The sequence below is a fragment of the Carcharhinus amblyrhynchos genome, chromosome 26 (genome assembly GCF_965287045.1).
Source record: "Carcharhinus amblyrhynchos chromosome 26, sCarAmb.v2.hapA, whole genome shotgun sequence".
Lineage (NCBI taxonomy): Eukaryota > Metazoa > Chordata > Chondrichthyes > Carcharhiniformes > Carcharhinidae > Carcharhinus > Carcharhinus amblyrhynchos.
Genome location: NC_137349.1, coordinates 7,579,359 through 7,606,200, shown reverse-complemented (window position 1 = coordinate 7,606,200; position 26,842 = coordinate 7,579,359). Strand labels below are relative to the sequence as shown.

The 26,842-nt window shown below is 41.8% G+C and overlaps 1 protein-coding gene across 1 annotated transcript in view; it reads left to right on the top strand.

Moving 5' to 3' along the window:
- The window catches only part of LOC145358638 (thimet oligopeptidase-like), a 29,260-nt gene extending 5,689 nt beyond the window's left edge, over nucleotides 1-23,571 (top strand). Inside the window, exons 2-12 of the mRNA XM_080212857.1 lie at nucleotides 3,852-4,000; nucleotides 5,858-5,965; nucleotides 7,418-7,520; nucleotides 9,574-9,734; nucleotides 12,657-12,792; nucleotides 13,618-13,984; nucleotides 17,787-17,988; nucleotides 18,626-18,812; nucleotides 19,004-19,138; nucleotides 20,378-20,514; nucleotides 22,315-23,571. Coding sequence (XP_080068983.1) covers nucleotides 3,852-4,000; nucleotides 5,858-5,965; nucleotides 7,418-7,520; nucleotides 9,574-9,734; nucleotides 12,657-12,792; nucleotides 13,618-13,984; nucleotides 17,787-17,988; nucleotides 18,626-18,812; nucleotides 19,004-19,138; nucleotides 20,378-20,514; nucleotides 22,315-22,479 — 1,850 coding nt within the window. The 3' untranslated portion in view covers nucleotides 22,480-23,571. The remainder of the gene's footprint in view (nucleotides 1-3,851; nucleotides 4,001-5,857; nucleotides 5,966-7,417; nucleotides 7,521-9,573; nucleotides 9,735-12,656; nucleotides 12,793-13,617; nucleotides 13,985-17,786; nucleotides 17,989-18,625; nucleotides 18,813-19,003; nucleotides 19,139-20,377; nucleotides 20,515-22,314) is intronic.
- Nucleotides 23,572-26,842: the final 3,271 nt, after the last annotated feature.

Below are 26,842 nucleotides of genomic sequence, written 5' to 3'. Positions count from 1 at the left end.
GCCACCATGCCAATATGAATCGATTAAGAACATAAGAAATAGGAGCAGGAGTAGGCCATCTAGCCCTTCGAGACTGCCCCGCCATTCAATAAGATCATGGCTGATCTGTCGTGGCTCAGTTCCACATTCCCGCCCTCTCCCCATAACCCTTAATCCCCTCGCTTATCAAAAACCCATCAACCCGCGTCTTAAAAATATTTAGCGAGGCAGCCTCCACCACCTCAACGGGCAGAGAATTCCAGAGATTCACCACCCTTTGAGTGAAGAAGTTCCTCCTCAACTCCGTTCTAAACTGCCCCCCCTTTATCTTGAGGCTGTGCCCCCAGTCCTGTCCTTTCTGAGCGGGAAGAGTCTCTCCACCTCTATCCTATCCATCCCATTCATCATCTTATACGTCTCAATGAGATCTCCCCTCATTCTTCTAAACTCTAACAAGTACAAGCCTAGTTTCTTCAGCCTCTCCTCATAGCTCAACCCCCTCAACTCCGGTATCAGCCTAGTAAACCTCCTCTGCACTCCCTCCAAGGCCAAAATATCCTTGCGTAAGTACGGCGACCAAAACTGCACACATTACTCCAGCTGCGGCCTCACCAATGCCCTATACAGCCGCAGCAAGACCTTCCTACTTTTATATTCAATCCCCCTCGCTATGAAGGCCAGCATCCCATTCGCCTTCCTGACCACCTGCAGGCTGGGTTTTTGCGACTCATGTACAAGGACCCCGAGGTCCCTCTGCACCGTCGCCTGCTGCAGTTTTTCGCCACGCAAGAAATAGTCCTTCCTACCATTATTCCTACCAAAGTGGACCACCTCGCACTTACCAACATTAAATTCCATTTGCCATTTCCTGGCCCGTTTGCCCAGCCTATCTAGATCCTTCTGCAGACTCTCCACACCCTCCGCACAATTTGCCGTTCCCCCAATCTTGGTGTCATCAGCAAATTTCGACACCATACACTCGGTTCCCTCCTCCAGATCATCTATATAAATGGTAAAAAGCTGAGGCCCCAGCACCGACCCCTGGGGCACTCCACTAGTCACCAACCGCCAATCCGAATAGCACCCATTGACCCCCACTCTCTGCCTCCTATTTGACAACCAATCCTCTATCCACGCTAACACCCTACCCCCAACTCCATGCCCCCTTACCTTCTGCAATAACCTCTTGTGAGGTACTTGTCAAACGCCTTTTGAAAATCAAGAAAGACCATATCCACCGCTCTGGGCACATCCTCATAGAACTCCAATAAATTTGTCAGACACGACTTCCCTTTAACGAAACCGTGCTGCGTCTGTTCTATCAAGCAATTCCCCTCAAGATGCCTCGCTATTTCCTGCTTGATGACGGATTCTAACATTTTACCTACAACAGACATTAAACTAACTGGCCTATAATTCCCTGCCTTTTGCCTGGCACCCTTCTTAAACAACAGCGTAACATTAGCCGCTTTCCAATCTTCCGGCACTTCCCCGGAATCCAGCAACGTCTGGAAAATAACCACCAAGGCATCCACTATCACCTCCGCCGTTTCTTTCAGATTAGGATTATATTCACTGGGGTTTAGAAGAGTGGGAGGGGACCTCATTGAAACTTATAAAATTCTAACAGGGTTAGATAGGGTAGATTCAGAAAGAATGTTCCCAACAGTAGGGGAGTCCAGAACTAGGGGTTGGAGTTTGAGGATAAGGGGACTGAGGTGAGGAGAAATTTCTTCACCCAGTGAACAGTAAGTGTATGTAGAATTCTACAGAAAGTAGTTGAGGCCAAAATGCCTGATTTCAAAAAGAAATTAGATATAGCTTTTGGGGTTAAAGGGGTCAAGGGATATGTGGGGGAAATGGGGAACAGGATATTCAATTTGATCAGCCATTATCAAAATGAATGGTGCAGCGGGCTCAAAGTGCTGAATGGCTTATTCCTGCTTGTAGTTTCTAAGTCACAGAGATGAAAGGGGGTGAGGGGGGCGGAGAATGGCAGCTAAATGTGTTCAACCACTGTGACACCACTTGGACGAATTGATGTTTTTGCTTCGTGCCCCAAATGCCAGTTGACGATGATAAATCCCTTTTTTATGTTCAGCGCACTTTTTATTATTATAATTGCAGAGACTGATCCGTAAACAATATGAATGGAAAACTGCACTTTTCTGATTTCTAAATAAAATTCTGTAAGCTGAATGGGGAATGAGGAAATTGCCACACTTTGTCTGAACTGACAATGAAGCATAAAGAAATTTCTCTGGTGGCCCCTTCAAACTGACTAACGTTGTATCTAGAAAATACTGGTCAGAGCACTATGTATTGTGGAAAAGCCTTTGTAAGCAGATGTAAGCAATAGTCCAAACATTCAGCAGTTTTGTGAGGGAATAGCTGCTGACTGGAGGTTTTACCTTACTCTCTCCATGGCTTTGTTGAACTAATAATTCTGAGATAATGTCAGTTTCCACAATGGTACAGTAGAACCTAGAGGTCACACTAAAATTATAAACTGTCTAGTCAACTAAATACATTGTACACATTCATGGAAGAGATCCGTATAGTTGCTTTTTTTTGGAATTTAAGTGCGTCATAAATTGAAATACTAATTCCAGTAATATAAAATTATTTTCAGTGTTTTATCTTTAAAAAAGATCATTGATTATTTCCTTTGTAAGAAAGGCTGCTCCAGCTGTAACCCAGTAAGGCATGTTGGAAAATGTCCATATGTGAATGTTAACTGACAGTGAGATTGGGTTACATTGTGATGCCTTTTACAGAGCCAGAAGAACATAAAATAAAAAACCCATGGATCTTTACAACAAAACTTCTATTTGTACAATATCTTTAACATAACAAAATCACCCAAGTTTTTTGTAGGAGTACTGTGGGACAATGGGCCGCATCAGAAGATGCTTAGTCAAATAAGCAAAATTGTGGTCAAAGTAGTAGCTTTTAAGGTGCGCCTTAAAGGAAGAAAGAGAGGCAAAGAGATATAGAGGAGGAATTGCAGAGTTTGGGGCATAGATAATTGAAGGCACATCTGCCAGTGGTGAAATGATTGAAATCAGGAATGCTCAAGCGACCAGATTTGGAAAATCAGAGATCCAAAATGGCTATCGGGATAGAGGAAATAGGAGGGGCAGGGCTATGGAGCGATTTAGAAATGAGGATAAAAATCTGAAGAGGTGTTGCTGGGGATTGACGTAAATCAGCAAACATGACGATGAGTAAGAAAGACTTGGTGTGATTTAGGATTCAGCAGAAATTTGATTGACCTTAAGTTTGCAGAGGATAGAATGTGGGAACCTTACAGGAAAGAATCATCAGTTCTAGGGGCGGCAGTGGCACAGATAAGGTTTTCAGCAACAGATAAGCTATGTTGGGTAGTGATGCAAATCGGCAATCTTTTACTGCAGTATGAATCAATAACTTTAAAATGAGAAGTAAAAATTTTGAAATACAGAAGAGGGGAAAAGTAGAGAGCCCTTCTTGATGTGTTAGCACCAGCTGTCTCAGCGCCAGGGACCCAGGTTCCTTGGCCTTGGGAGACTGTGTGGAGTTTGCATGGCCTCCCTGGGTCTGCATGGGTTACCTCTGAGTGCTCCAGTTTCCTCCTCAATCTAAAGATGTGTGGATTAGGTTGATTAGCCATGGTCAATTGCCCCTTAATATCAGGGAGATTAGTAGGATAAATATGTGGTGTTACAATAGGACATGGGTGGGATTGTTGTCAGTGCAGGCTAGGTGGGCCAGGTGGCCTCCTGTACTGTTGGGATTCTATGTGGTACCATCATTTTTAGATTAGACCTGTCCGTACATTGATCTGCTAAAAACATTGCTTCAGACTAAGTCTCTGTTGTTTGATATTTCAGTGCAACGGAATATTCTAGATTTCCCCCAGCATGTCTCTCCTTGTAAAGAAGTTCGGACTGCGAGTACTGAGGCAGACAAACAACTTTCAGAGTTTGATGTGGAGATGAGTATGAGAGAAGACGTTTACAAGAGGATTGTCGCTCTTCAGGTGAGAATTGATACTAGCTGAACAAAGAAGAGAGAAGCTTGTGAGGCAAATGGCAACATCTTCAAGGCCACTTTAATCTTGCTGAAATCCTTCTGACATTTTAGAATATGAATTTGAAAACTGTCAGCAGACCACTCCTAGCAGTTGCACTAGTATGATTGACTTCAGCTTCTCAGGCTAAGGTGAAGAAAAGAAAATCAAAGTGCTTGCTCCTGGTGATTCCTACTACCAAATACTTAACCTTGGGGTCAAATGTGTTGTGATTGAATAGCTCACCAATATTCACCATTCACTTGGAGAATGAGGGTATAGTACCAGAGTGGTTATTCTACTGGACTGATAGTCTCTAGACACAAGTTCAACTTCCACCTCAGCAGCTGGGAAATCTATATTCAGTGAATTAACTAACAATTAAGTCTGGAATAAAAAGTCAATATCATTGATGGTGATCAAGGAAGTATTGGATTTGTCACATCTGCTTCACTAATGTGTTATAGGAAGGACATCTACAATCCATACTTTGTCTGGCCTATCTGTGACTCTTAAACCCATTGGAATGTGGTTGACTTATTTGAGTCCGTTTCAAAGGGCGTTGAGAAGGGTAATTAGGAATAGGTCAAAAATGATGGTCTTGCCAGCAATTCCCTCTATCCCATGAATGAATTCAATCATTGACAGCTGTGAAACCTCCGCCTCAGTATAGCGCAACAAAAGGGTCAGACATATTTTGGGGGAGAAGCTGAAATCGTGAATATAGTTATTGACGAGTTGGGGTTAAATTGTTCCAATATCAGAAGCCATAATTAGTCATGTTTCTGAGATCATATCGATCTATTTCTAATTATCCTGTTGCATTCATTGTACTCTTCAAGCAAGCTGACTTGCTGCAATCCGACAAATGGGTAACAGTTTGAAAGCATTGGCTTGCCTAAGTTGGTAGCACATTTTGTGCTTCTACATTAAAAGGCTCTGGGATTCACCTGGACTTGAACTAGGCTGGCATTCAAATGCTGTACTGAGGGAATTGCTGCACTGTTGGATGTGTCATTCTTTAGATGAGATGTCAAATTGAGGCCCTCTGCGGATGTTGAGTTGAATATTTAAGGCCCTGTTTGAAGAAAAAAAGTTCCCGTGATTCATTGACAATCATCTCTTCATCAAGTAATAAAACAAAAACGCATTAACTAGTCATTCATCTTATTTTGTTCCACTGGCATAAATACCTTCTATCCTTTACATTTTTTTATTCATTGGTGGGACACGGGCATTGCTGGCTGGCCAGCATTTATTGCCCATCCTGTCAAAAGATGTGTATAATTTGACAACGTGATTAATGCGACCATTGGTAATTACTGATGCAAAAGATTTGCAGACATTGTGATGTAAAAAGTTTAAAATAAAAAGTTTATTTGTCACAAGTAAGGCTTTCATTAACACTGCAGTTAAGTTACTATGAAATTCCCCTAGTTGCCACACTACAGCTCCTGTTCAGGTCAATGCACCTAACCAGCATGTCTTTCAGACTGTGGCAGGAAACCCAAACAGACATGGGGAGAACTTGCAAACTCCATACTGACAGTGACCCAAGCCGGAAATCGAACCTGGGTCCCAGCGCAGTGAGGCAGCAGTGCTAATCACTATGTCATTGTGCTGCCCCACTCCAGAAAGGCCATATTTTGAAGTGAGATGCTCTAACTGTGCTGACTGACAAATCAGAGTAGGAAATTTAAATCCTGTTTGCCTGGAAAATTATTTTTACATACACCCAGATCTTTTGTCCACTTGAATGATCAGGAAAAGAAATATATTTGAGATTTTCTTGCTGCTGTGCAGTCACTCTGGAATTTGCTCTTTCAGGGTAAGAGTCAGGCCGAAGACCTACGGCCAGAGGTTAAACGCTACATGGAAAGGCTACTGAAACTGGGAAAGAGAAATGGACTCCACCTGTGTAAAGAAAAGCAAGATGTAAGTAGCAGTAAAAATGGCATTTGTAAGTGGGTACCAACAAAGTGGTGAAAATGCACTGAGGGTTCATTATTATACTAACTGTCAGGTTGTAGGGGTTAAAACATTAAAAATATGAGAATGTGTCAACAGTCTAAACTTGTAATCTACCAAATTTTGTTGCAGTGAATATCATGGTGTGTATATGTGGCTTGGAGCAAGGCACCCGCACTTATTGTTAAACCAATGTAACTGGCAGCTTGATTTTAAACTTGACAGTTGTCAACCAGGTTCCTTAAGACCCAGAAAATGTGACAGCAAAGTGGATACAGGAGCAGTCGGCTCTAACAGCAAGTGTTTTTTTTGAAGTACTCTTCATGGACTAGGAGTTGCAGGAGAACATTTAACCCACACCAGTCCCAACCCCCATAGGCCAACTTTCAAGTCCTGATCTCTCCCTCTCATGCCATGTCTGGACTCTTTGTCCATCTCCCCGTTCCTTGAGTGCCGAAGTTAGTTGTACTGAAATTTCTATTGACCCAACTGTCCCAATGCATGACTTGGGACTGTGTGCCAAAGTCAGATAGTGGATCTTTTTAAAGCAAATAAAACTCTGTTTATCTACTTAGCAAACAGCAAATAAACGTATCACCGCTTGGTATGGCTCCTGCTCTGACCAAGACTGCAAGAAGCTACAAAGGATTGTGGATGTAGCCTGATCCATCACACGAACCAGTTTCCCATCCATTGACTCAGTCTACACTTCCTGCTGCCTTGGAAAAGCAGCCAGCATAATCAAGGAGCGTGTGCATCCTGGACATTCTCTCTTCCACCTTTTTCCATCGGGAAAAAAATAGAAAATTCTGAGATCACATACCAACCGACTCAAGAACAGCTTCTTCCCTGCTGCCATCAGATTTTTGAACAGACCTATCTTGTATTAAGTCCTATGATAGTAACACCACATTCTGCACCCTTTCCTTCTCCCTTATGTACTCTATAAACAAGTTATTTTGTCTATATAATGCGCAGGAAACAATATATTTCGTTGTATGCCAATACACGTGACAATAAATCAAATTCTATATCAGGAGTTCATTTGAGAAGAACCTCTACAACTCCAATAAACAGACCTCTTGCATAAAATAAATCATAGTTCCTTACAGCAATGTGATTTCAGGTGCCAACTGAGACCATTTGACTGAATATGGAACAGAGATGCAATCTGGGAACTTCTGAATTATATCTCCATCATTTCCACTAGGCCTTTGATGGAACTTGGGCCTTTTAGGTTCATGTAACGAATAGAGGTTCAGTAAAGATGCCTTAGACCTCTCAGTGGTATTTAATTCTGTATCTAAACTCCTTATTCTAGAAGTGCATAATACCCCCCTGCACTTTCTCCACCACAAATGGAGATAAACTATAAGCTTGTGGTAAAAGGATTCACCACTCGTTTATTCTGTGCTTTAGGAAATCAAAGCCATCAAGAAGAGAATCAGCACTTTATGTATAGACTTCAGCAAGAACCTGAATGAGAATACTACGTTTCTGGAGTTTACACGGGATGAATTGGGTAAGAGATGTTCATTTTTGGGTGAAAAGTGCTATGGAATTTGGCCCTGTAAATTAGAATGAAACATTGTCTGTTTGTGCAGCTAAGTAGCTTTTTAAGACACAGTTATTGTCTTTGAATTTGGGTATTTGGCTGCAAGTTACAGCCTGTCACCATAAAGTTTAAATTGGTCATTTTAGCCGACTAATCTTAGATGAAATGACACCAGGTGATTCATTTACGATTAGTCTTGGCAATTGTCCTGTTCTCTGGAAAGATGATGACAGAAATTGCCTGGCAAATATTCATAAAGAGGCATTGGACTAAAATCAATCCCACATGCTCAGTGTTGCCAAATTGAAAAACAAGTTGAGTAATTTTCTGAACCTGTAGTTTCTCCTTGCTGAATGTTTCTTCCCTTTTGGCAAAATATGAGATCATGGCTAACGTGCTTCTTGTATAATGCTCTTGATTCATCACCTGGAGTTGCTCCTAAGCATGCTATCATTAGTGAAAGTATTGCAGGCTGTCTGTCGTGATTCAGTGCTCGCACACATGCTGCTGAAACAGAATATTGTGGGTTTGAGTTCCACTCCAGAAACTGGACGGCATAATCTAAAGTGTTATCTTTTGGATGAGCTTTTAAACTGAGGTTCTGCCTTCCCTCTCACGTGGCTATAAAAGAGCCCATGGCATTATTCAAAAGAGCAAGAAAGTTCTTTTGGTACCCTTGCCAACTGTTATCTCTCAACCATCAAAAGTACTTTGACTGTGATGTGGTTTGGGACTTCCTGATGGTATGAACGGCAGTCCATAAATAGAAGGTCTTCCTTTATTGCTAATTATATCTTTGCAGTGAACAAATCGGCATTCTCTCTGCAGATATAACTAGGTTCACAGTGACAGTCTAGAATACCGTTAGGTGCTATTCGTAACTGAAATCAACAGAGGAAAAATTCATAACTCGGCATTAAACGTTGCCAAAACATTAACTCCTGATGCCGACTGGCAAGCTGTCAGGAATGGTTGCACACACGCATTCTGGCTTTGCTGAAATGGTGACTGTAAGAGATCCTTGACTCTGCATGTCAGCTTCTAATTCCAAACCACTCATCATCCCGTTTCTTTATTTTGCCAGTTTTCACCTTCAGGCTTGAAAGAATAGGATTCTATTGACATGATGGTTCTTTGGGTTCTGGAAACACTCTGATACCTCACTTCAATAATTCTATTTTAGCATTATTATGAAGAGAGGGATGTTTCATTCCAGGCTCGATTCTATGACAAACTGTGGAGCTTTTTTTCAAAACTAACTTTATTTAACAATATGGTTTAACTGTAACAAATGAATTAGCTTAACTTTTACCAATTGAAATAGTCAAACATGACAAGATACAATTCTTAACAGCTACCCAACCTCTGTTAGGTCCAATTTAAGCAATTTAACTCTTGTAGGCTTCAAAATAAGCTAGCAAACATCAGACTTGCGTGTTTGCCCTTGTTAACAGTACTAAAGTCTTTGAACACCTCTGGAGAGCACGACAGTGACAACTGTCTTCTGACTGTTCCAAATCAGCAGCCTCCAAAGAGAGACATCTCTTGCTTTTTTCCGTACCAAGCAGAAAGTGCCTGCTTTTCCCTGTAAACCTAGCTCCCCCTCCTTACACAACTCTTCCTCTGTCAATCAACCTAATCAAAACCCTACTCTCAAACCCCAGAGGGAAGAACCAAAAATGCATTAACTCAGATTAAAACAAACACCCCATTATATCTAAAACCAATTCTTCTGCAACATTTCAGCATGGAGTTGCCTGATGCAGACAAATCAGCACCATGTAAACAGAGTTGAATTTTAAACACATCTCTCTCAAGGAACATGATATAAATACATTTCTGAAAAGCATGGATCATCACACTCTGACTAAATTACAAGTTGCATTTACAAATTTAGCCAGAAGAGAGATGCCTCAATTCCTCATTTCAATCTGTAATTGGTGACAGCGATATGAATAGTTTTGTTCTATCTAAATAATTTTTTGTTGTGATGTTGATCATATTGACATTTTGCAACTAGGTGGTCTTCCTGATGATTTTATTGATAGCCTGGAAAAAAGTGATGATGGGAAGCTGAAGGTAACTCTGAAGTATCCCCACTACTTTCCTTTAATGAAGAAATGTTATGTCCCAGAAACCAGGAAAAGGATGGAGCATGCATTTAACTCACGCTGCATGGAGGTGAGTCAAAACAGTCTCTTATCTTTTGCATAGCATTTACAGTACAAAAACTTGCCCGTGAACCCAGTTGGTCTATGCCAGGATTTATGATCCACATGCACATCCTCTCACACTATCTACTTCGTTTCACTTCATCAGAACATATTTCTGATCCTTTCTTATTCAGCTCCATCTTAAATGAGGCTACACTATTTCCCTCACTACTCTGTAATGTAGTGAGTTTCATATGTTCATTGGTCTGAGTACAGAAGTTTTAGTTGAATTTATTATTAATATCTTTTAATCCTTATCTCTTCTGCCAAGTAAAAATAAGAACCTTTAATGTTTTAGTATTTTCCAATTCACACATTCTTATTTCCTGCATGATACTAATTGGTTAAGATCATGTCTTAACCTCCTCATCAGCTGAGAATATAACCTAAGCGTGTATATTGCTGCCAAGCCTGATCCTTAGCAGGAGTTGCTGTTTAGTGATCAGCAGCAGGAAACTGGGCTGATTTCTGTTTTATCTTCCACTTTTTCAGAGAAGAGAGGTGAATTGTATTGACACCTCACCCCCCCCCCCCCCCTCAAATCTGTAGATGTCCACCATCCCAGCTGAGATCAGCTAGATTGGTTCAAATGGGGGGAATCAAGTGTGGGATTTTAACGGTCTGTATGATTCAGTACCACAGTATCTGATGCAGCTATTCCTTGCAGAAGCTCAGTGGATATTTCCAATGTATGAAGTAGGACACCGAGTGTACAAGTTCGGGCAGTCCTTTGACTTCACAATGTTTAAGTTATGACAGCCACACTTACAATGTTTATAAATTGACGCCCCATTTCAGCTTTGTAAAGTTGATTTTAACTTAACAATGACATGCCAGCATGCTCATACATGCACATTGATGTTGAATAATCTTTATTGAGTTTGAAACAACTGTTTTATTCTGTTTTTAAAAAAGAATTGTTGCAACCGCCACAATTTTTAATGCATTTATACTTTTGGGTTGTTTTCAGGACATGTTCAGAGTTAAACAGGAAATTGATTGAATGGCCTCATTATACCAAAAACTAACTGAGGAACTTGTGCTAAGGTGTGCAGACATCACCGGTTCCCTCAGCAACTTTAAAGTTGAGAGAACATAAGAACATAAGAAATAGGAGCAGGAGTAGGCCATCTAGCCCTTCGAGCCTGCCCTGCCATTCAATAAGATCATGGCTGATCTGTCGTGGCTCAGTTCCACATTCCTGCCCTCTCCCCATAAGCCTTAATCCCCTCTCTTATCAAAAACCCATCAACCCGCGTCTTAAAAATATTTAGCGAGGCAGCCTCCACCACTTCAACGGGCAGAGAATTCCAGAGATTCACCACCCTTTGAGTGAAGAAGTTCCTCCTCAACTCCGTTCTAAACTGCCCCCCCTTTATCTTGAGGCTGTGCCCCCTAGTCCTACTGTCTTTTTTGAGCGGGAAGAGTCTCTCCACCTCTATCCTATCCATCCCATTCGTCATCTTATACGTCTCAATGAGATCTCCCCTCATTCTTCTAAACTCCAACGAGTACAAGCCTAGTTTATTCAGCCTCTCCTCATAGCTCAACCCCCTCAACTCCAGTATCAGCCTAGTAAACCTCCTCTGCACTCCCTCCAAGGCCAAAATATCTTTGTGCAGGTGCGGCGCCCAAAACTGCACACAGTACTCCAGCTGCAGCCTCACCAATGCCCTATACAGCTGCAGCAAGACCTCCCTACTTTTATATTCAATCCCCCTCGCTATGAAGGCCAGCATCCCATTTGCCTTCCTGACCACCTGCTGCACCTGCAAGCTGGGTTTTTGCGACTCATGCACAAGGACCCCGAGGTCCCTCTGCACCGTCGCCTGCTGCAGTTTTTCGCCACGTAAGTAATAGACCTTCCTACCATTATTCCTACCAAAGTGCACCACCTCACACTTGCCAACATTAAATTCCATTTGCCATTTCCTGGCCCATTCGCCCAGCCTATCTAGATCCTTCTGCAGACTCTCCACACCCTCCGCACAATTTGCCGTTCCCCCAATCTTGGTGTCTCAGCAAATTTCGACACCCTACACTCGGTTCCCTCCTCCAGATCATCTATATAAATGGTAAATAGCTGAGGCCCCAGCACCGACCCCTGGGGCACTCCACTAGTCACCATCCGCCAATCCGAATAGCACCCGTTGACCCCCACTCTCTGCCTCCTATTTGACAACCAATCCTCTATCCACGCTAACACCCTACCCCCAACTCCATGTCCCTCGACCTTCTGCAATAACCTCTTGTGAGGTACTTTGTCAAACACCTTCTGAAAATCCAGAAAGACCACATCCACCGGCTCTCCTCTATCCACCGCCCTAGACACATCCTCATAGAACTCCAGTAAATTTGTCAGACACGACTTCCCTTTAATGAAACCGTGCTGCGTCCGCTCTATCAAGCAATTGCCTTCGAGATGCCTCGCAATTTCCTCCTTAATGACGGATTCTAACATTTTACCTACCACAGACGTTAAACTAACCGGCCTATAATTCCCCGCCTTTTGCCTGGCACCCTTCTTAAACAACGGCGTAACATTAGCCGTTTTCCAATCTTCCGGCACTTCCCCGGAATCCAGCGACGTCTGGAAAATAAGCATTTTACAGAGCCAGGCATCCCGTGAACGATTTCCAATCTTGGTTCAGGAACCAATTCTCCATTTATACCATTGTTCCTATGGGGAAAGTTTGTTCCGACTTGTGCCGTTTTGACTTAGAATGTGGTTTTCTTGAATCAGTTATGTTTCAAGTCCAAGGACTGCCTGCATCTCTATTATTGCATTGAGGATTGGTGCACAGTTCAGCAAAATGTGATTATACTTAAGAAATATTGCTGAGTGTTGGAAACAATGTTGAAATGAAATAATTTTCTCTTGCTTATCTAGGAAAACACAAAAATCCTTAAAGAACTAGTGGAACTTCGGACGAAGAAGTCAGGTCTTCTGGATTTTAAGACCCACTCGGATTTCGTACTCGAAATGAACATGGCTAAGAATAGCAAAAATGTCAATAACTTTCTGGGTAATGAATGTCAGTTTACAGCCATATATTTGCCCTGGATGAAGTGAGTTACCATCGTGTCTTTTCAACTTGAGAATCCACATTTGATACCAGCCCAGTCTGGTGGGGGTGAAAGCCTCTGTATTCTGATAGTTCTTCGTAACATTAACGTTCACAGTCTGATTCCGTTTTTAGTGGGTCCAGTACTGTGACATGGAACCGTCCACAAATTGGCACTCTGGAACAATGGATTGCTGTTGTGGAAAATAGTTTTAAAAATCCTGCTGTGGTGCAAAAGCTGGGGGCTCTTGAGTGGTTGGAATTATATGTAAAGCATATGTTAGATAAGGTCAGTAATAGGTTAGATTCTATTGTTTCCTAAAACAGAATTGTCTGCCTGCAATCTGGACAGTTATACAGATTGGCTTGAGCGAGAAAATAATTTTAACAACTCAGAAGTAGGATAATAATGCTTCCAAAATTCTAAGAATTCACCTACTACCCATTCCTACTTGCTGCCATTCTGGTTGGGATTAGTCCATTGAAATCTGGGATAAGTAGTTTGTCCAGCAGTTCTTAGAGATCTGCTCAGCGCAGGCTGCTTCTGAAAGAATGTGGTTGTGAAATTCTTAGTTTGGTTTAATTGCATTTGTTAGTTTTTGTGGATCAGAAGGGAGGATGTTCTGAACCACCATGTCTCCATACTGACATTCCTGACCAATGGACACAAGCAAGTCACTCACAGCTCAATGTGAATGGGGAAATGAAACTTGGGACTCATAAAGAAGTTCTACATCCAGCTGGGAACAGTATCAGTTCTTCTAAATCTTTCAAATTCATTTTCAGATGAACTAGCACGGAAGCTGAAACCACTTGGTGACGAGGAGAGGGCAATTATCTTAGATTTGAAGAAAGAAGAGTGTGAGAAGCGAGGGCTGGATTTTGATAACGTCATAAACGCCTGGGATCTGCGATACTACATGAACCAGGTGGAGGAGTTGAAGTATTCCGTGGATCAGAATCTGCTGAAGGAATATTTTCCGATGGAAATTGTAACCTCTGGCTTACTGGGAATCTACCAGGAATTGCTGGGATTGACCTTTCAACTCATTGAGAATGTGCCTGTATGGCATGAGGATGTGAAACTGTATTCAGTGAAAGACACGGCAACTGGAGAGTTGATGGGACAATTCTATTTAGATTTATATCCAAGGTGATTCCTTAATCTATTAAGAAGGGAATGTAATTGTTCAAAAGCAGCCTTGCATCAAGTTACGGTTCGTTAAGGTGGTCCTCTAATATTAAGATATCTTGTCCACTGTGAAATGGCTTAGTATGGACTAGGAAATCCTGTGTTTCATCCTTGGTGATTGCTGATGTCACCTTGTTATTAGATGGGATAGCACAATTAGTCTATGCTTCTAAACTAGGAAGAGAAAAATTAAATCAGTGGGGTTCCTGTTTCTCATTAGTATGCAGTAACTTAATGGACTCTGCTTGTATGGATGTCAACAAAATAATTTTTATGGCATCTGAAACATCTAAAAGTGGTTCACATACAATAAGTGTAATCATAGAATCCTTATAGTGCAGAAGGAGGCCATTTGACCTATTGAGCCTGCACTGATCACAATTCCACCCAAGCACAGTTACCCCACATATTTACCCTACTAATTTCCTTGACACTAGGGTTAATTTAGCACAGCCAACCAACCAAACCAAACCCAACCCACACATCTTTGGACTGTAGGAGAAAATCAGAGCACCTGGAGGAAACCCATGCAGACACGGGGAGAATGTGCAAATTCCACACACAGTGACCCAAGGGCGGAATTGAATCTGGGTTCCTGGCACTGTGAGGCAGCAGTGCTAACCAGTGTGCCATCGTGCTGCCCCACTGTTTTGTGAGCAAAAGTATTAGCTATTTGGTGCATGGTTATAAAATCAAAGTAGCACACTATTGAAAGAGGCCATTCAGCCATCAAGTCTGCCTAACCTTCAGTTAGTCCCAAAGCTCCATTCTTTCCCATAAGTCTGAAATGTTCTTTTTTTCAAGTATCTATCCAGTTGCCTTTTGTAAACTACTACTAAATCTGTAACCATCAAACAGAATTCCAGATTTTAACCACTTATTGAATTAAAAAGCTTTTCCTCATGCCATCTCTGTTGCTCCCCTTATATCTGTGCCCTCTGGTCATTAGCCTTTCTCTTTTACTAAACCCTTCACAATTTTAAAAAAACTTTCCCAGAACCTGAATGGCACAAAGTCCCCTAAATCCTACCCACTTGTATGATTTAAAGGTTGGCAGCCGAGCTTGCCTCATTTCTTTCCCACTCTTTTAAATCTTGGGGTGTCCTGCCTCATGATTTCAGTTTTTCAGTGAAAAAAAATAATGAAATAATGTTTCATTTATTCTGCAAGTGAAATACAGATTTTAAAGGGGAGGCATTAGCTGTAGATCATATACTTGTATTGATCTCAAATTGTAAATGATGGGGTTGGAGGCAGTTTATGTTTCTCCCACCAAAGCTAATCAGTTAAACTTGCAAATAGCAAATTAGATGAACGACAAGTTAGTCTTTCTTTTGGATGGTCTTGGTTGAAGACAGTTAATTGACTGGGATCCGACAGCAGAATTGCAGACCGGCCAGGAGAACGTGTGTGTAATGCCAGGGGATCTCTTAACAGCCACCTGAACACTGACACAGAGAGCTTGTTTAAGTTGAGTCTGTATGAAGACACCTCTCTCAGCACGATGCTGGGTGAGCTCTGGATAGAACTGAGCTTTGGTCCCATTGTGGAATAGTCAGACAGCACTCCCTCTATGTTTATGGACTAAAAAATGGCCATTTCAGTACTACAGTTTGGCTGCTGGCTTCAAATAACTAGCAGGAAAATTGCTGTGGGAATTTGTAGGTCTATGGGAAAAGAACAGATGAAATGAAGTAATTAGATAGCTTTTTCAAAACAAAATATTTTTCAGTTTTATTCAGCATTGCGGTTTCAAATATAATAGGCCCTAAACAGAAAGCTCAACAAATGAAGATCAAAATTTGTATGGGTACATCTAAGAATATTAAGCAACTGGGTGTGTTGGCACTGGCTTGTTAAATTGTATAGTTAGAGGAGAGAGAAAGTATTTTTGCCAAATGACTTTTATAGTGACGCGTACATTTATTTTTGATAAAATGTCCAGGGCTTTCTCAAATGTAAACTGAATCTCGAGGACTGGACTTTACACCCCACTGCCAGTTGATCTGAGAAATGGTACAGGGTGCTGCTCAGGAAGACAGGAAAGCTATACTGCTCAGTACATAATGTCAAGACCATAGAATATGAGTGAGACACCAGGAAAAGAGCTCTCAGATCAGATCACAAGATTGAAAAGTGTAGGTTATGTCACGGGTACTGAGGGAAGTGAGTGCCTCTGTTAGACACAGAAATGGTGCCAGAGGATTGGAAAAGTGGGAATCTTACACCTTTGTCCACAAAAGGGTGCAAGGATAAAGCCAGCAACTGCAGATCAACCCTCAATGGTAGGGAAACGTTTGGAAACTGTAGCTCAGGACAAAATTAATAGTTAATTAGACAAATGCAGGATCATTTCAGGAAAGCCCAGCATGGATTCATTAAAGGAAAATCATGCTTAACTAACTTGCTGGAATTTTTTGAGGGGGGTAACAGAAGGTTGATAAGAGCATCAGTGTTTTGTCTTGTGTGTTCCGGGCATAATTTAGGGATGAAACAAAGATTGGAAACATTGTCAACCACGATGAGAATCGTCTTGAACTTTAAATGGACATGTATTAGTGAATTGGTTAGACGAGTGGCAGATGAAGTGTGAGGTGATTCATTTAGGCAGGAAGAATATGGAGAGAGAGTACAAAATAAAAGACAAAACTCTGAAGGAGGTGCGAGAACATTTTGGTTTATATGTTTGTAATTTACTGAAGAGGAGAGGACATGTTGAGTGAACAATTAATAAAAGCATATAGTATCTTAGGCTTCATTAATAGGGACATACAGAGGTATGTTGAACTTGTATAAGACACGAGTTAGGCCTCACCTGCAATGGATCCTGAGTGCCATACTTGAAGCATGTGAAAGCATTGGAGAGAGCAAAGGAGATTCATAAGAATTATTCGTGAGATCAAAGGCCCTGTTACTTGCAGACAGAAAGAACATGTACACAGTGCCTGTTTCAGCTAAACTTAAATCAATGATAGCCTATCATTGGACTAGGCCTTGCCCTGAGGAATGAATCAGTCAGGGTCAATCTGCCTGGTTTAAACTACAAACGATGCTTGGCAGTTATCTGTTTGTCACATTTTTTTTCAGCAATATTCAAGTTCTGTGCTACTAAACAATTATTTACATTCAAAATAATTGGCATAAGAAATAAAAGTAATGTGAGCAAACATTCATTTCACCCAGTGAGTGATTGGAGTTTGGACAAACTTCTGGAAAGAGTTATGAAGGCAGATTCAATTGAAGTGCTCAAAAGAGAGAATGTGTACTATTGCAGAGAAATGGGGCTAGGTAGAATGCTGTTGGGCTGCTGCAACCTTGGTGGGTCAAGTGATCTCCTCCTACACTGTAACAGTTTCAAGTTTTAAATGAACCAGAGTAAGAAATGATGTGCAAGTTCAGCTTGCAACACAGTAAGGTGACAAATAGTATTAAAAAATGGAAGAAGATAAAGGTAAAAGAAGGAATTCATTGCCGAATGGCAATATAGGAATGGTACACTTGTTGATGAACTTTCTCTTGCATCCTGCCTAAAATTAGAGGAGAGACAAGACTGGAGTCTTGATATGACAGTAATGCTTAAGTCTCGATATAAATTTTACACACAGTCAATGTAATCCAAGAGTGGAATTCCATTCACGCCTATTATGAACAAAACCAAATTGAAGTGTGACTTTCACAAACTACTTGAGGCATTTAAGGCCTTGAGTACATTTATTTAATTACTAATACTAACCACAGAGATGTTGATATACTTGTTTTACAGGGAGGGGAAGTATGGACATGCTGCTTGCTTTGGGCTTCAGCCAGGATGTTTGCTACCTGATGGTACAAGGCAGATCACAGTGGCTGCTATGGTGGCAAACTTCACCAAACCGACGCCCAGTGCTCCATCACTACTTCAACATGATGAGGTTGAGACCTACTTCCATGAGTTTGGCCACGTGATGCATCAGATCTGCTCCCAAGTAAGAACTCCCTATCCTCATGACTGCCATTATTGCTGGTATTGGTATCAATAGTGTGAAACTCCTGTTGCGGTTTTCTCCCAATTGTCCCCCTTCCCCCAACCATTTCTTGTTGTGCTGCAGCCTTCCAATCCTTTAGCCAAGTTGCCATTCATCATGTGAGCCAGATATTATTTATTGGTGGGTTATTAGACTTTGCAATGTACAGCTGTGCTTGAATATGATCTCCAATGGTTACACATTCACTTACCAAATGAAGGCCAATTGTTAAAAATTAAATACTGTGGATGCTGGAATCTGAAACACTTGGGTTGATTGGCCTTGCTAAATTGATCCTAGTATCAGGGAGAGTAGCAGGGTAAATATGTGGGATTACGGAAATAGGGTCTGGTTGGGATTATGGTCGGTGCAGACCTGATGGGCCGAATGGCAGCCTCCTGCACTGTAGGGATTCTATGATTCTTAGAAAGCTGAGGAGAACTTTGTAGAGTTGACCATGTTGGGGGTGCTTTTGTTGTGTTTGAATTCAGTGTCTAGATAATGTCAGGGGCAATGCAGGATCAATTATTCTCTGTATGTTTGAGCTGAATCCTGTGTTCCATGAAATGAGTTGATGCAGTGATCCTGTTCTTCACAGGCTGAGTTTGCCATGTTCAGCGGAACACACGTTGAGAGAGATTTTGTGGAGGCTCCGTCTCAGATGTTGGAGAACTGGGTTTGGGAGAAGGAACCTCTACTCCGGATGTCAAAGCATTACAAGGATGGGAGCGCGATTCCACAAGATCTGCTAGAAAAACTCCTGAAATCCAGGCTAGCTAACACTGGTAAATATTGGTGCAGTTTTTCACATCTGTGTATCCTTGCAGCAAATTTAAGAAGTGAATAAAACAGACTTTTTAAAATCAGAGTCGACTTCGTTTTCATCTTTGTGGACATTCTGGTCATAGAGCTACCAGTTTTTGACTGATGCACTGCAAATGTACATACAATTTTTCTCTCTGTCTTTATCCCACAGGTCTCTTTAATTTGCGACAGATTGTTTTGGCGAAAGTTGATCAATCACTGCACATGTGTACGAACTCGGATGTGGATGCTAAAGAAGAGTATGCCAGGCTGTGTAAAGAGATAATGGGAGTTCCAGCATCACCAGGTAACTGAAAAGAAAAATTATTTTCCAGAGTTGAAGCAAAGGGCGGACAGGGAGATATCACCACATGAAATAGCCATCAGTTCAGATGAACTAAGACCAATTGTAAAGTTTGTTTATTACATTAGCACTGCAATGAAGTTACAATGAAAATCCTTTTGCTGCCACACTCTGGCACCTGTTCGGGTACACGGAGGGAGAATTTATTATGGCCAACGCACCTAACCAGCATGTCTTTCGACTGTGGGAGGAAACCCATTGAGACACTGGGAAAATGTGCAAAACACTGCACAGACAGTGACCCAAGCTGAGAATGGAATCCAGGTCCCTGGCACTAAGAGGCAGCAGTGCTAACCACTGTGCCATCCCCTGGTGTCTTCACTGCTACTTTGTCTTGAGATACGTTACTTCAGCATAGACTGGGGTTTAAACCTGAAATCCTCCTGTTCTGTATTGTACAGATGAAAGTAAAATACTGCGGATGCTGGAGATGTGAAATAAAAAAAAAGGTGCCAGAAAAACTCAGCAGGTCTGGGAATATCTGTGGAAAGAGAAACAGAGTTGATGTTTTGAGTCCAATTCTTCAGACTGAAAAGATGTAGGCAGGTTTTATGCTGTTGAGAAAGGGGAGCAAAATAGGTCAGCAATTGGGAGGTCAGGAAAATTCAATACTTTGTGTCTTTAATACTCTCAATACACTTCCTTTGCCTTGTGTTACATGATATCTTTGTCATTTAATCACCCTGCCCTCTAACTTATCCCTGACCAACTCTTTTGCTCCACTTGATATTTTCAACACCATAAAACCCATTGCCTTCCTAGCTCTTCTCAGTTCCAAGGAAAAGTCATACTGGACTCGATGTTAAGTGTTTCTATCTCCACACCTGAGTTTTCCCAACTCTCTCTATTGTATAAGCTGTGGCTTTGTCAACACAGTTATCAAGTGAGCTGCTATTGTGTTGTTTTTCTGCCCGTCCTTCTCTTTCTCCCACCACCCCCACAAACAAGAGTAGTCTCTGTGATCCAGCTAAACAATTAACCACATGCAGCAATGTATGTTTGTACCTACTGTTTTTGTACGTACTCTTTAGGTACAAACTAACACTAACACAAAGGTACTAACCTGACACAAACTTGTCCGGATCTAACTGCGAAAATGCAATCAAAATAAATGGCACTGGTTTAGTCATTTAAAAATAAATAGGGAGTGGGAGGATAATGTAATTTGTATTTATTTTTCAGGAACTAATATGCCAGCCACATTTGGACACCTGGCTGGGGGATATGATGCCCAGTATTATGGTTATCTCTGGAGTGAGGTCTATTCGATGGACATGTTCTACACCCGATTTCGACAAGAGGGCATCATGAACTCAAAGGTACTGACCAATTTTTATTCCTAAGTTCTGATTTTGAAATAACCACAATTGGAATCTGTAACCATTTTGTTTACAAGGTGTGTTACTAAATAGTGATGAGAAACCCTGGCTGAATTTTATCGCTTTTAAAATATTCCCTCCCTTGCCATGGCCGCTCGGACAGGTTAGATTGTCTCCAAGTGAGCACTTTCAGGAATGGGGAGTAGGCAGATTTACAGCACAGAAGAGAACTAATCGACCCTTGTATTTGTGCCGATCCTTTACAAGAGCAATCCAAAACCAAGCTCCGCACCATCTATCTCCCCATAGTCCTGTATTCTTCTCCAATTTATCCAAAAGGTTGTTGTGATTTCTAATGAAACTATTATCTCTGACAAAGCATGCTCCAACAACTCTCTAAAGAAATATTTCTTAACTCTCCCCTCACTCTCCCAAGCCTGTGATAGTTTTCATTTAGGGGAGGCGACGGTATCGCTAGATTATTAATCCAGAAACTCAGCTGATGTCCTGGGAACCCAGGTTTGAATCCCGCCGCATAAGATGGTGGAATTTAAATTCAATAAAGAATATCTGGAATTAAGAATCTACTGATGACCATGAAATCATTGTCGATTGTTGTAAAGACACATCTGGTTCACTAAAGTTCTTTAGGGAAGGAAATCTTTTGTTCTTACCGGGTCTGGCCTGTGTGTGACTCTAGAGCCACAGCAATGTGGTTGATTCACAACTGCCCTCCCAGGACAACTAGGGATGGTCAGCCAGTGATACCCATGTCCCATGACTGAATTTAAAAGAAAAATTAGTGACCCTTATTACTGACACCCCAATTGGAATCTTCTAAAATCCTTTGTAATTTTAAAAGCTTCTATTCTCATTCTTTGCTTGTAAATTTTGAACGTTGTCAATTTTTTTTAAACTGCTGTTTTCTTTCCCCATTTGTGTTCTTAATCTGTAGCCTGGTTGCAGTTGATGAACACAGTTACATTAGACTTTTGTATCAGTGCAAATCAGTTTGGTGCATTTTGGCATGGAAGTGGCAACGTTACTCTGTCAAGTCCCCCAGTCTGAACATATTAAAACCAAGTGATATGAGCCTTCCCCCTCCCCATTCCAGAAGGCTATGTTACATCGGGTTTAGCATCGTATGAAATATAACTCCAGTCCGATTCCAAAATAATTTTAAAAGGCACAGATTTTTTGGATATTAAATGATATGTGGATAGTGCAAAAGGTTATACGATGTAGAAGATCTACCATGAACTTATTGAGTGGCCTGCTTCTACTCACTTTTTTGTTAGCTCTTGTCTCCAGCTGGATGATCTTGGCACCTTTTATAAAAACATAATTTTTAATATTTTGAGAATTCCTATTTCCAACATTTAAAAAAAAAAGTTCGTGCGCGCACACACACACACACTCACTCCACGCCATCTCCCCCCATTCCATTTCGTTTAAATCTCGGCATGTCCTTCCATTTCTTTCTCCTGCCTGTGATTTTCTAGCTTCCCATGAAAAGCATCTATTTTGTTTGCTGCAACTGTTCCCCATTTACAGGGTGGTTTGTTGGCAACCCAGGTCAGCAGTTTAATATAGGACTTGCTAACTGCACCTCACACTCGAAAGCTAACATTCCCCAAGACAATACTATCACAGCCAGGACCTGGTTTTTCTTTCTGCACTCCAGTTATAAACTTTCCCAATGGAGAAGCTTGTGATGAACTATTAATGAAAGTAGAACCTATCTGCTTCTTTTAAAATAACTCCTTGACTTACCCGTTTTTGTGCTTGTTGTACATCTAGGTTGGTGTGGACTACCGAAACTTTATTCTCAAACCAGGTGGTTCTCAGGATGCTGACGAAATGCTGAAAAGTTTCTTGGGACGTGAACCAAAGCAGGAAGCCTTCCTTTTGAGCAAAGGGCTGAGAATAGATCAGGACAAACACTCTGCTCCTTCTGCCTGTTGAGATTCTTTATTTCACTATATTGTGTGAGCGCCGATCTCCTTCCACTTTGGCACAGGAATCTCTCCTTGTATCACCAATGGACTGGTCTCCAAACAAACTTTTTCCAAAATTTTAATGTATCACACAACAGGGTTAACCAAACCTTGCTTTTAATCCAAAAAAAGTATAATAATTTAGGTGAAATGTTTGACTGTAATCTCTGCATAATCAAGGTGGAAAAATGTGCCAGAGATCAGTTATTTTCACACATTAGACCCTCTGCTGTAACATTTGGGCGGTGGAATTTCCTTCACTGCTAGAGAGGCTGGGGGGGATTTTTCTCACCCCATCTGCCACAGGAATCGTAGCAGGCAGGGGATCAGATCATGCAAAGGTCTGTTGACCTTGGATGGGATTTTCCAGCATGGCTGAAAATTCCAGCCCTTCTGTATGAGGGCACTGAGTATGGACAAGATGAGGCTTTTGAAGCCCTCCAAATTAGGATAGTCTGCCATTGCTCACTGTGTCAGCACATGGGTAGAGACAGCAGTGTTCACACCAGTAGGAGAATTCGCCATGTTTAGAAAGAAATTCCACATGTTTTTAGTAATATTCACCTTTTACAAAACATGAAACAATTCTGAATGTTAGTGTGAACAAATCAATAGCCTAAAATTAGAATGTAAATATTCTATTACAGGCACTAAGACTAAGGGAACGTCTTTTGTTAAGTGTCCTTGTTTTATACACCATTTTCCCCCTTTAAGTTTTGCTCCACGATAAAAAGATGCAATGTGTATTAATGGAATGTAGATTGACTATACGTCCCCTTGGTGATTTGAAACCTTTGGTAAAGTTCCCCAATGGCCTGCCCATGTGGTATTGAGCCACATCAATTAGGAACATCCCCAGTCTGTGCATCCAGAAGTCGAGACGCTGCATTTGGCTTTGCACCTGGTTTGGGAGGAGGTGGAAATTCCTCTGCTCCTGATTGATATCTAATAGCCATATTTTAAAATCTGATGCATGAGTGATGGGAGGAAAGCCTATGCCACCTGTGGAATTGTATCTGAGCATGAGAATAAAGGCAAATAGACCTGGTTTGTTTCTTCTCTGTTAGTGCATTCTACTCTTTGGTGCTTTGGTTCCAGTGCAATTGGCAACACGGGTGTGGGCCATCTCATCATATGTATTCTTTACAATATGCTTCGACTGCTTGTCACTGGAGGACAGTGGTGTCACAACTCACCAGCTCAGCGTTCACTCCGAAAAGGTCTGTGGAGGGAAGGTCCATGGATAGCCTTTCAGCCCTACTGTCAATTAAAGCCCTTAAGTGGATAACCATTGTCACGTAGTGAGCACAAGCACAAACCCTCATTCAGAGGTACAGTGCCTGACAGACCTGGTATTGGGAAAAGTGGGGCAGTCCTGGAAGCCACCTCTTGCTGCCAACCCCCACCCTCCTGCCATCACTCACCACCATCTTCATCATGGTGCGACCATTCAAGTAGAGCTGCTGCTCTCTGACCAGTAGGTCTTGGTTGGCCAGATGACTGCCCCATTGATGAAGGATCCTTGGGAAGGTTGGCTGCTTTCCAGTTAAGTGCCTACATGGCACTTTGGCAGACTTTCCCTAAAAGTGATTACAAGTTAGGTTGGATACTTCAAGGTGTTCTATTAAGTTTGTCTGACGTAACATTTTACATTGAATTTGGCTGGGATGAGCATGAGCAGTTTCACTGCAGGTGTCTTTCAACTCATTCATGGGGATCCTTTATTGAAAACAAAGTTTAATGAAGAATATTGTTGACATGTATAGTAAGACAACTAGCAAGAACTTTTAACAATTACAAACAAGAAACAACGACCACGATAATGTAGAACACTTAAGGAAATATCTCAAATGCACTCCAACCAAAGCCAACATCCACTACACAAAGCACTCCAAATGAACACAATACAGCATAGATTAATGCCCACCTGTTACAGGAATCCAGCCTCCTGGTTGAAAGCTGAAAATCCCTTGTGAAGAAACTTAGAAAAGAAGGTAGTTGAATCTGTTTCCCAAAACACAGCTTCTTTACGGCAGAACCAAACTAAGAGAAAAACAGAGAAATTGTTTTCTGGTTTGCTGCCAAACTGCTTCCAAAAACACACACTGCCCAAAACAAAACTCCAAGCCCAAAGGAAAAAAAAATCCTATCACCTGACTGCCACAGCCTTAGCTCCACTCCCAATGACATCACTGAAGCTGTAAGCTGCATGATTTAAAAAAACTTTCTTAAAGGTACCCTCATATGACACTGTGATGTGGGGCTCATTGGCTCTTCAGAGGATGGGTAAGACTCATAACCGCCAGTAAATTCCACATACTGAAAGGTAAGTGGAAAATTCTGTTCCTGTTGCCTGATCTGCTGAATGCAGCAGTCTCTGTTTTTGTGTTGCAGCAGCTGCAATATTTTGTTTTCCCATTCATTTCACCTCAGCTTTGCGGAACACAGTGACTTATACGACGGGATTTTATGGCTTTGCTCAACCTGATGCTGGGAAATTCCCTCCCCAAGATCAACGAGCATTTTCACTGTCCACCCCTTGCCCGCTCCGATTCCATGGTGGGTGGGAGCAGCGGTAAATTAAAGTTTGTTTATTAGTCATAAGTAAGGCTTACATTAACACTGCAATAAAATTACTGTGAAATTCCCCTAGTCACCACACTTTGGTGCCTGTTCAGGTCAACGCACCTAACCAGCACATCTTTCAGACTGTGGGAGGAAACCAGAGGACCTGGAAGAAACCCACGCAGACATGGGGAAAATGTGCAAGTTGCACACAGACAGTGACCCATGCTGGGAATCAAACCCGGGTCCCTAGCACTGTGAGGCAGCAGTGCTAACCACTGTGCCGCCTCAATTCCAATGATAGAATTTCCTTTCTCTTGTGAAACCACACCAGCAGCTGTCAGTTATGCAACTACAGCTACTTTCATAGTTGAATTTGACCTCGCTCTTGACATGCTGTCTTTCCAGAAGAATATGCTTGTTAGCACTTGAGAAGGAATCTGGATTATATTCCTCTCCCTGCCACAGCACAGTGCTTGAGATCACTTGAAACACAAGAATCCTCCAACCTGGTCTCGTTGCTTCATCAATGACCTTCTTTCCATTATTAAGCTAGAAATGGGGGTGTTTGCTGACAACTGCACAATATTCAGTTTTATTTGTGGCTCCTGAGATACTGAAGCAGTCGGTAAGCAAAATCTGGACAATAGCCAGGCTTGGGCTGACAAGTAGCAAAAAACATTTGCGATGCACCATCTCCAACAAGGGAGGATCTAACCATCATCCCATGACATTCAATGGCAATACCATTGCTGAATCATTCACATAGGTGGTACAGTAGTTAGCACTGGTGCCCCTCAGCACCAGAGACTCAGGTTCAATTCCTGACTTGGGTGACTGTACGAAGTTTACCTTCTCTCCCCATGTCTGCATGGGTTTCCTCCGGATGCTCCGGTCTCCTCCCATAGTCCAAAAGACGTGCTGGTTAGGTGCATTGGCTATGCTAAGTTCTCCTTCAGAATACTTGAACAAGCATCCGAGTGTGCCGACTAGAGGGTTTTTCACAGTAACTTCATTGCGGTGTTAATGTAAGCTTACTTGTGACTGATAAACTTAAAAATACTATCAATATCTTGGTTTGACTAAAAACTGAACTGGACTAGCCACTAAAATACTGTGGCTATGAGAATAGGTCAAAGGCTAGGAAGCCTGTGGTGGTGAGTAACTCACCCCCTGACTCTCCAAAGGCCTATCTACAAGACACAAGTCAGGAGTGTAATGAAATACTCTTCACTTGCCTGGATGAGTGCTGCTCCAAGAACACTGAAGGAGATTGACACCATCAAGGACAAAGCAACCCATTTAATTGCTACCCTTTCCACAAACATTCAATTCTTCCACCACCAACAGACAGTGGCAGCTCTGTGTGCTATTTACAAGATGCACTACAGGAATTCACCAAGGTCCATGACCACTACCATCTAGAAGATAAGGGCAGCAGATACATTGATGCACCACCACCTGCAGGTTCCCTCCAAGCCACTCACCATCCTGACTTGGAAACGTTCCTCCTTTGTCGCTGGGTCAAAACCTTGGAACTCCCTCCCTAACAGCTGGGTCTATCTACACCTCAGGGACTGCAGCGTTTCAAGAAAGCAGCTCATCACCACCTTCTGAAGGGGCAATTAGGGGTGGACAATAAATGCTAGATTAGCCCATATCCCATAAATGAATTAAAACAAACTTTAAAGGTAACTTAATTCAATGGCATCGTTGCAAAGGCAAGCAGATTTCTCCCTTTTATATTCAACCAATTGGATATTTCT